Source organism: Coregonus lavaretus (assembly GCF_964263955.1).
Source record: "Coregonus lavaretus genome assembly, chromosome: 15".
Taxonomy (NCBI): domain Eukaryota; kingdom Metazoa; phylum Chordata; class Actinopteri; order Salmoniformes; family Salmonidae; genus Coregonus; species Coregonus lavaretus.
In genome coordinates, this window is record NC_140002.1 from 41,073,187 (window position 1) to 41,083,518 (window position 10,332).

Below are 10,332 nucleotides of genomic sequence, written 5' to 3' on the forward strand. Positions count from 1 at the left end.
TTAGAAAAAGGCTCAGTGCCATTATCTTCGCAGGGGAGGGTGATGAAGCAATGAAAACAGGGGTGGCAATAATTTTGACCCTTATCTTTAGATTATTTTGTATTACTTATTGAACAAAGTCTATTTCTCTGAGAAATTGTATTAGTATAAAATAAGTTCCCCATTTTTTTGGAGCATACAATATAGCTCTGTATTTGTATTATTTGTTTTAGTCTTTTTTGCTCATCTTTATCAAGGGTGCCAATAATTATGGCCGGACTGTATAAGCTCAGTGTGTACTTTTGTCTCCTTTATTTATGGTTCTTTCTCACTATCTTATTCTGACTTTTCTATATTTCTACACCCCTGTTATTCCCCCGAGCTTCCTTCAGCTGTCAAACCTTTGTGACAGATCTGGAATGGAACCGGACCCCTGCAATCCCCTCCTTTTAAGGTGACAGCCTGTAACCAATCACAGGAAAGGACATGGCTAGCCTACACTAAAGTGGCAACAGCTGGTCTGACTGGTGATCTCCAAGGAATGCATTTCTGGCACACCCAACAGAACAGTTCTCTCCACCTCTCAAACTAGTGCGAACTTTCCTTCCGACTTTTTTTCCCCCTATGTGCATTTGTTGTTTTTCACATCTCTCAATGTTTTACATAGTTATTTTTTGCTTCAGACGGTTCCCCTATATATTTTCTATTCTACGGTGTTACAGGAGTAGGGGGGAGCTAATTTAGCAGAGATTAATAAGTGATCTACTCAGCCATAATACACAAGCCAAAGTATTATGTCATACAAATCTAATCATACAAGAACCTCCATATAATTAGATTAGATTTTTGTATCTAATCTCTTGCACATCTATCATTCCAGTGTTAATACTAATTGTAATTATTTTGCACTATAGCCTATTTATTGCCTTACCTCCATAACTTGCTACATTTGCACACACTGTATATATATTTTCGACTTTATGTTTTGTTTTACCCCATACAGTGAGGAGAAAAAGTATTTGATCCCCTGCTGATTTTGTACGTTTGCCCACTGACAAAGACATGATCAGTCTATAATTTTAATGGTAGGTTTATTTGAACAGTGAGACAGAATAACAACAAAAGAATCAAGAAAAACGCATGTCAAAAATGTTATAAATTGATTTGTATTTTAATGAGGGAAATAAGTATTTGACCCCTCTGCAAAACATGACTTTGTACTTGGTGGCAAAACCCTTGTTGGCAATCACAGAGGTCAGATGTTTCTTGTAGTTGGCCACCAGGTTTGCACACATCTCAGGAGGGATTTTGTCCCACTCCTCTTTGCAGATCTTCTCCAAGTCATTAAGGTTTCGAGGCTGACGTTTGGCAACTCGAACCTTCAGCTCCCTCCACAGATTTTCTATGGGATTAAGGTCTGGAGACTGGATAGGCCACTCCAGGACCTTAATGTGCTTCTTCTTGAGCCACTCCTTTGTTGCCTTGGCCGTGTGTTTTGGGTCATTGTCATGCTGGAATACCCATCCACGACCCATTTTCAATGCCCTGGCTGAGGGAAGGAGGTTCTCACCCAAGATTTGACGGTACATGGCCCCGTCCATCGTCCCTTTGATGCGGTGAAGTTGTCCTGTCCCCTTAGCAGAAAAACACCCCCAAAGCATAATGTTTCCACCTCCATGTTTGACGGTGGGGATGGTGTTCTTGGGTCATAAGCAGCATTCCTCCTCCTCCAAACACGGCGAGTTGAGTTGATGCCAAAGAGCTTGATTTTGGTCTCATCTGACCACAACACTTTCACCCAGTTCTCCTCTGAATCATTCAGATGTTCATTGGCAAACTTCAGACAGGCATGTATATGTGCTTTCTTGAGCAGGGGGACCTTGCGGGCACTGCAGGATTTCAGTCCTTTGCGGCGTAGTGTGTTACCAATTGTTTTCTTGGTGACTATGGTCCCAGCTGCCTTGAGATCATTGACAAGATCCTCCCGTGTAGTTCTGGGCTGATTCCTCACCGTTCTCATGATCATTGCAACTCCACGAGGTGAGATCTTGCATGGAGCCCCAGGCCGAGGGAGATTGACAGTTATTTTGTGTTTCTTTCATTTGCGAATAATCGCACCAACTGTTGTCACCTTCTCACCAAGCTGCTTGGCGATGGTCTTGTAACCCATTACAGCCTTGTGTAGGTCTACAATCTTGTCCCTGACATCCTTGGAGAGCTCTTTTGTCTTGGCCATGGTGGAGAGTTTGGAATCTGATTGATTGATTGCTTCTGTGGACAGGTGTCTTTTATACAGGTAACAAACTGAGATTAGGAGCACTCCCTTTAAGTGTGCTCCTAATCTCAGCTCGTTACCTGTATAAAAGACACCTAGGAGCCAGAAATCTTTCTGATTGAGAGGGGGTCAAATACTTATTTCCCTCATTAAAATGCAAATCAATTTATAAAAAAATTTACATGCGTTTTTCTGGATTTTTTTGTTATTCTGTCTCTCACTGTTCAAATAAACCTACCATAAAAATTATAGACTGATCAGTTCTTTGTCAGTGTGCAAACGTACAAAATCAGCAGGGGATCAAATACTTTTTTCCCTCAATGTAAGTAACTCTGTGTTGTTTTTAATCGCACTGCTTTGCTTTATCTTGGCCAGGTCGCAGTTGTAAATGAGAACTTGTTCTCAACTGGCCTACCTGGTTAAATAAAGGTTAAATTTAAAAAATAATAATAATTTAAAAAATGTACAAACCAACTACAGCATTGTATCAATAAATGAGAACAAGTCTAGAATTTCCCAGCTATATTCTGATCACTGCTTATTCCTTTTTGATTTAAACTCCTATTGCAGTAAAGGGACACTAATGATCAAGCCTCTGTATTTCCCATGAAGCTCAATACTATGAAATGGGTGACTTCAGTTCAAAAGGAATATCAGTCAATGTGAAATGCTAACTAGATCTCCCCAGTCCCTCAGAAGGTACATCCCATAGAGAGCCTCTTCTGTGCTGCCTCCTTTAGCACAACACAGAAAACTCCACACAAGGCATGTCCAGCCATTTATTTGAAATAGCTTAAAACAAATGTTCAAATGAGCAGGACATGCAGGGGGCATCAGTAGTTTTTACAGGTTGAGAATCATAAAAACTTGATCATACACACATTTGACACAGAGCATCATGTTCAACAGCCCCTGTGGAATACTCTTTTAGTCTACTTTACAGTAAAAACAATACAAAACTCTAAGCATTTGGGATAAAGGGGTGCTGGAAACTGTATGTGATGAGAGCTGTAACACAGATGTGAAATCACAATACAATGTCCATAATAACTACGGTCAGGAAGAATAGAAACTGATTGCCTATTGTATATATTTAAAACATTATGTAATAAAAATAAACATTTAGTGTATCTGGCTTTTTCTGATGGACTCCTGTTGGCACAGGGAGAGTTCTATCAGGGGACCATCTCCAAGAGAAAGAAGCAACCCAAAGCACAAGGCCAGGGGGGAGGGCGTGTAATGTGATTTGTGCAGTCAGTCACCAGCGGCGGTAATTAGACCCTCTGTTGGGAGGTACGCGTTGACGCATCGTCGGCATGTTGCGGTATTTTGACAGGATGCTCTGGCTTTTCCTGAACACTTGCCTCTGAGAGAAGGGACTTGGCACAAAGCCTCCCTACAAAGGAGGAAAAAATTATTTCAGCAAGACTAGTCAGAAATGCAGTCTTTCAGTGACATACAGCTTCATCCACCTGACATCACTACCTACATTTCCAAAAGGCCAAGGAGGCCCACAACACAGTCAGTGGGCTAAAATAAGTCATACTGACCATAAGTTATAAGAGGAGCTGTTCAAAAAGGCTTCATACCATGAGTGGCTTCCTAAAGGGACCGGGCAGTTCAGGGCCTGGCTTTCTCTGGGGAGGAGGACCTGGTTTATGATTTGGGCTGCTGGGACGGAAGCTGGGTCTCTGTGGGACATAAGAGTATAGCATGTTCATATATGGTGGAATGGAGTTGCTCACTGAGGTTTCCAAAATTATGGGAGGCAACATTCAACATATGGCATCCTTTGACAGCTTACTCTCATTACAGTAAACATGTTACCACACCCAACACTAAAGCTATGAACATTCAGCTTTCTATGAACCCAGTCAAAATCAGGAAGTGCTCCTCACCTGTGGTGGTCCTGGTTTCCTGAAGGGTCTTTCAGGTGTGTGGTTCTCCTGTGGCATGTCCGTTTGCCTAAAATATGAAACAAGACAAAGTGAATTATCTGGCTAAATAATCCTGACTGAAACTACAGTTATTGCTGTGTGAAGCCACATCCATTGTGTGATGCATCATACCATGTAACCCACAACCACAGGGCTCCTCAAAGATTTTACACCAATAAAATGGTTCCAGTTATATTCCATGTAATACATTCATAACAATATATTAACTTTACATCAACTCTTTTACAGTAATCCTCAACCAGTTTCTTATATTTAAATTGGCGGATTACCTTTCTGCATATCTCCAGTCTCTTGGAGAAGGGGAGGGACTGGAGTCATGAATTTTAGAGAAGCGTTCATTCAGCGTAAGTTGTTCATCTGAATTGTAATAGGGCTCTGAAAAGTGAGGTGAGAGTGAGTAAGAGAAGTCTCATTCTCACATTGATTAATGAATTATCTTAATTCGCCAAGAGACGTCACATTCCTGTAGAGGGGTATCAAACAAACTGTTAGCCAACAGACAAAATGAGACTAAACAAAAATGTCACAGTTCACTTACCCGTTTTGTTATTTGGTGTTCTACTTCTATCCCTTGGGGGACTGTCCCTTGAGCTGGAGTTTGTCCCAGGCGCTTGCCACTGGGACACAACGACTAGGTCACGAGCCAACCGTCGGTCTATAGAGGAAGAGCTGGAGAGAGACCAGCCGAGGTAGAGGATGACAAGAGATTAGCATCCTATTCAGTAAAGCCTGTGAGGCCAGGTTATTTATTTATTTATTTTATCTTTATTTAACTAGGCAAGTCAGTTAAGAACAAATTCTTATTTACAATGACGGCCTACACCGGCCAAACCCGGACGACGCTGGGCCAATTGTGCGCCGCCCTATGGGACTCCCAATCACGGCCGGTTGTGATACAGCCTGGAATCGAACCATGGGGTCTGTAGTGACGCCTCAAACACTGAGATGCAGTGCCTTAGACCGCTGCGCCACTCGGGAGGTTTGGTAGGCAGTCAAGCAGAACATTACTACTGGCAGCATCATCGTTAGATGTTGCCCTGTAAGGGAAAATTCCATCAGTCTAAATAATGCCCTGAAAAGTTGAAATGGTGTCATTCTGCAGAACAGATGTTGGGGGACATGGAATGACAAAGTTACATGGCGGATGAAGGGAGTTATAAAAAGCAGGCGGCTACAGATTCATATATAAATCACTCATGAAAGTGGAATGTGGAATAAAGGTCATAATAAAAGCTGATCATCACTCAGGTACTTACAAAGAGCATGTAATGTCCATGGTTTCTTAACGCTGTTTTTCACTGAACCCTTCACTGTGTGAAAACGGACATGTATGAAATGGACAAGTGATGCTGATAGCTTTGATGAACTAGTCTCTTGCGGTCCACATTTTTACTTGAAGTTAAGACTCGAAGGCTGTCAATCCTCTGCAGTTCATTACTATTTAAATAATTATGAGGATGGGAGATTAAAGTATCTAATTTGTTCAGTGAAATGGGCCATCCATTTAAGATTGGTGATCATCAGTTCATCCTTACTGCTCTTCGTTAAGTTCAGTCTCTTTCCAAATCGCAACTCCTCTGCAATCATTGGACATTCAATTTCAAAGGGTATGTTATTGTGATCTTGCTCTCCTATATGGTACAAGTAGTGTGATGAATTCAACACGAGCTCGTCCGTCTTCAACTTGTAGATCTTCAGTCAAAACTCAGCAGTACACTTGAATAAACAAGCAATCTACAGAGCACATGTTGTGAAGAATCTTGCACTTTGTAGGAATGGATTCCATTGTTTACGTGTCGACATCCAATTGTTGTAGTTGTAAGGCCACCATCCTCTGCAAAATTGCTGTATAGAGATGAGATCCACTGTTGTGTACAAAACTGTTTTTCACTGCATATGTTCTGCATAGATGCAGATGTTATGTATTCTTACATGCAGAAAAAGTCCACTGTTCACTGGCTTAGCCAGATAAGGTTAATTGTGATGTTAATGTACATAGGTGTGGTCCATTATCGCTTCATTTCTTTGTTTCTTGTAGGTCTATTGTACATTTAATGAGTAATGATTGTAAATCACTTTTTAAATATTGAGTCAGCTGCATTCTGTGTCTAAGAAATACAAGTAGTATTGTATGCATCTATGTATTACCAGAACATAAAAAGGGGCCAACAGTTCAGGAACAGCAGCACACAATAACCTGGCTGGGTTCATCTTGGGACTATCGAGTAAATATTGATATGGAGATTCTTCAGTGGCAGTGTCCTCTCCTCTTGATGCTGTATAGCCTCGGAGCTTCTGCCTCCTGTTGTCAGTGGTAGTGTACTATCTTCAAAAGTCCTCTGGACATCATCTTCATGGAAGCTGCTGCATATTCCAATGCCATTTGAATGTTATTGCTCACTGACTTCATCCTCAGGAAGGCCAAATATCCCTTTGTCAACTGGCAGATCGTGTTACCTGAATCAGTATGACAACTGTCCATTTCAGAGCCTTCTCCTATATAGGTCACTGCTCATCCAGGATAAGAAAAGCTCCTCCTTTCCTACGAGTCATGGATGTTGGTGTGCAACGACTGTGGCATTTCAGCTGATTTAAGAGTCTTGTCCGCGGTCCTCTTCGATCCTCTTCATGGATGAACTCCTGTTCTGTCAGGGGGGTTTGTTGCGTGAGCATGTCTCTTCATCTTTTCCACTTGGTCAGAGACGGAGAGCACCACTCTAGCTTCAGACCCCAATAGCATCAGAGGAACAGGCCTCCCATCACACATATGGATATGGCTTTTCTAGTATCTTTCAATCACATCTGACATTATTGAAGAGGCTGATATTAATTCAACTTCAAATGACTGGCACCCAGAAAAAATACACTTGTGAATTATTCTGTTCACTGCAAGCACACTTGAAAGTGCAACCCCAGAGGACTTTGGATATTTGATTTCAAAACTTTACGGATTCAGGACATCTCCATCACGGGAAAATGGCTGTAAGTTGGCATTCCCTTCATATTCAGATATCTTCTAAACACCATCACGCCCCAGCTCCCAGAGTGAGAAGGAAGATACTGTACCTGTGTGTGCTCAAGGCGCGGTGAGAGTCCAAATGTTCCTTGTGTGACTCAGAGTCCCTGGAAGACTTGGTTGAATTGGCTGGTGACTGATGAGGTATAGGCCTCTTCCTCAATGGGCCAGCCTTTGCTTGGAAACGCTCCTTCCGAAGAGCAAACTTGGATCGTGCATTTCCTCTGGACGTATGCGGACCTTCCTCTTCCTGGTTCTTGATATCTGCTCCTCTGGGTCGAGGTGGAGGTGCTTTGAGCCTCATCACCGACTCTGCTCTAATTTTACGCCCCTTCAGCAAGCGACTCTTGTCCCTGAGAGACAAGGGACGGCCGCCAAATGCCCTAGAGAAGTATTGTGGGATCTCTCTCCGAGGGAACTTTGGATGACCATGCTCCAGACCAGGGCCTGTAGGAGGCATCCTGCGCTCCTGGAAATTCCGCTTGTGTGGTGGTCCACTTGGCCTTTCCTGCGGGCTGTTCTGGTAGAAAGAGGAAGACGACGGACCTCGTTTCCATGCAGGGGATCTGTGGGGAGGGTGGTGAGGGCTGCCTTCCTGTGCCCACTCAACGCTGTGGCGTCCGCTGCCCTCCCTCTCCCTTCCCACCACTCCATGCTGCTGCCTGGGATCTCGCTCAGCAGACCACCTGCACATCCATCACAAACAATAGAACAAATGATTACATTGGAAGATCCATTATCGTGTGAAGCAGGAAACGGAGGTTTAGCGTTTCTTTATGCTGCCCCTTCACTATAATGCCATGATACAGGTAGGAGAGTAAAACCTTCAGTGAGCATATACACTCTTTCCAGTGGCAGGTGACCAGTGCATTAACATCAGATCCCTGCATTTTACAGTTTATCAGCATTGTAACACTGAACGATAATTTTGACCTCTGTGGTGCAGAGGACTACGTGAGTTTACACTCTCTCCATTTATTTTACCCAGCCCATACTGCATCTTCACTCCTGTACCTCTCTGGATATGGATGTCTGCCATGAAACTCCCGTGGCTTTCTCTGCGTGGTGCCAGAAGGCCCACGTTCACTATTGTGTTGGTGGGGAAAGGGCCCTGGCCCATTCCAGCGCTTCCCCCCACGACCTGGGCGCTCAAACAGCCTCTCCCTGGGGCTATGATGCGGCCGGGCACCCCAGCTCCTGTCCTCTTCGTGGGAAGGATCTGGGCGCTTGTGGGGGCCCCTGAAGGAACTGTGGGGGGATGGTGAGGGTGGCAGCCTCCTGTCAGGGGGTTGGCTATGGTAATGGTGTGGTGACGGTGATCTGTGACCTGGGTGTTGTCCATGGATAGGTGCTCCCCTCTGGCCCTGTTGCCCCTGTGCAGGACTGTGTGGGGAGGACCTATGCTTGGCTTGGGGGGGGCGGTTTGGCCTGGATGGGGATGGCCTCCTGTGGCCATGATGGGGCTCCGATTGAGAGGGGTATGTGTTGAAGGAATCCTGGTTTTGGGACCTCCACTGATTGAATTGTTGCTCCCGCCGTTCTCCCACCAGTGTGGGCCTTTTGGCAAAGTGAGCGCGTCCTCTGCCTCTGGAATCTCTCCAGCTTGGAGGGGCTTTTCCTGGGTGGCCCCGGAATCCTCTCTGACTCCTGGGGTGGGGGCTGTAATGCTCTTCATGTGGCATGTTGTTGTAGCCATCCGAGTAGGGCCTGTTGAATAACAAAACAGTATTTTAGAATCCATCCACACAATTCATGTTATTTTATCATTAGCCATGTCTACACTTAAAATAGATTTACTTAAAACCAAATAATTGACAATGCCAGTTAGTTTACTATTAGTCTAAACTGCCTTGTTTGTTGCAATTTAACTCAAATTCTGCAAATACCTGGGCTTGAACCGAGGAGGTCCGGAGTGAGGTCTGACCATCTTTGGCATACACTGAATAATCTGTAGAAAAGAAACGTACTTGCATTGACAGAAGTGATAGTGAGTTGCAAACAATAATGCCTAGCTAGCTAGCGGACTTGGCGAAACTACAGGTAGCTAACGTTAACCAATTTACACTCAGATTTAGTTAGTACCAACAAAGTTTTTGAACCCAGAGACGCAACATCGCAAGACTTCCAGGAACGCTCGCGAAGCAGACCAGGGTTTGAAAAGTCAATGAGAGAAGTTAAAAATTCTTCCTTAGTTAATAATTTTCTAGTTGTAAAGCTTTTGATTTTGACGGCCGTTAGAACAATTACGCATTTTGCGCATGCGCTTAGCCAGCCAACGTCGCCATGACCCCTACAAGCGTGATCGGGAATTTTTACTGGAGAAGCAGTTTCTGCCTATGTTCATACTCTACTGTCTTTGCTACGAACTATACCCTCAAAGAAATTGACCTATGCGGCCATTTTAAATAGGCACAACATGTTAGGAAGTAGTTGCTTGCTAGCTATATGGGTTTTTCAGAACAATGTGACTGTAACTTAGTTGTAACAGTGGCTATAAAAAGTAGCTAGCAGTGGAGTCTAACAAGTGGGGGAAATGTGGGATAACGTTATGACAAAACGCAATGTGCCAAACAACATCGACTAGCTAGCTAAAGTTGTTCACGTTAGCTAGTTAACATTGGCCAGATATATCACAAACGTTAGCTAGCCATCTTTGAACGATATAGCTAGACAAGTCTCCCCAAACACAAGTCCACCTAGCTTGTTAGTTAACATCTAGCTACATAAACAAAACGGTGTAGTTGAAATTAAGAGGTTATTTGTACACTACACTGGCTAGTCTAACGTAATGTAGCTACTGTTGGCTAGCTAACGCGTTAAGTTCCCAAATGCTGTGTTGCCGTTAGCTAGCTATGCCGTCTAGAAAGTTAACTTGGTCTTGCATACATCCACATACGACGAGTTGTTTGTAATGGGACATTTCCATAAAAAAAACAAATTAATAATAGCAATAACTTAACTTTCAGTTTGTGTTCAACTAACGTTCCTTCCTTTTGAATCGCCTTCGCTCTGCACTGCAGTCTGGTCCGTCGAATCTGTGCTGCTGAAGTCAAGTGATGACGTCGTAATCTACATAAAAGGTGTGTGGTGGCAGGGAGGGCAAA

At 43.6% G+C, this 10,332-nt stretch overlaps 1 protein-coding gene across 1 annotated transcript; it reads right to left on the bottom strand.

Moving 5' to 3' along the window:
* Nucleotides 1-3,150: 3,150 nt before the first annotated feature.
* Nucleotides 3,151-9,258, bottom strand: LOC311143060 (uncharacterized protein). Its single transcript, XM_084178871.1, has 8 exons — nt 9,115-9,258; nt 8,243-8,935; nt 7,279-7,914; nt 4,751-4,881; nt 4,482-4,587; nt 4,153-4,219; nt 3,844-3,945; nt 3,151-3,650 (listed from the first exon to the last, which is right to left on the bottom strand). Exons 1-8 carry the CDS (start codon nt 9,162-9,164, stop codon nt 3,513-3,515), a joined length of 1,923 nt encoding a protein of 640 aa, XP_084034997.1. The 5' UTR covers nt 9,165-9,258; the 3' UTR covers nt 3,151-3,512.
* Between the last annotated feature and the right edge of the window lie 1,074 nt (nt 9,259-10,332).

Bases quoted from the DNA above. Each gene is read 5' to 3' on its own strand.
- LOC311143060 (XM_084178871.1), bottom strand. From the start codon at position 9,164: ATGCCAAAGATGGTCAGACCTCACTCCGGACCTCCTCGGTTCAAGCCC. The intron at 4,882-7,278 runs GTACAGTATCTT...GTCTCTCTCCAG, and splicing joins CGCGCCTTGAGCACACACAG to CTCTTCCTCTATAGACCGAC. The intron at 3,651-3,843 runs GTATGAAGCCTT...CCTCCTTTGTAG, and splicing joins CCTTTAGGAAGCCACTCATG to GGAGGCTTTGTGCCAAGTCC.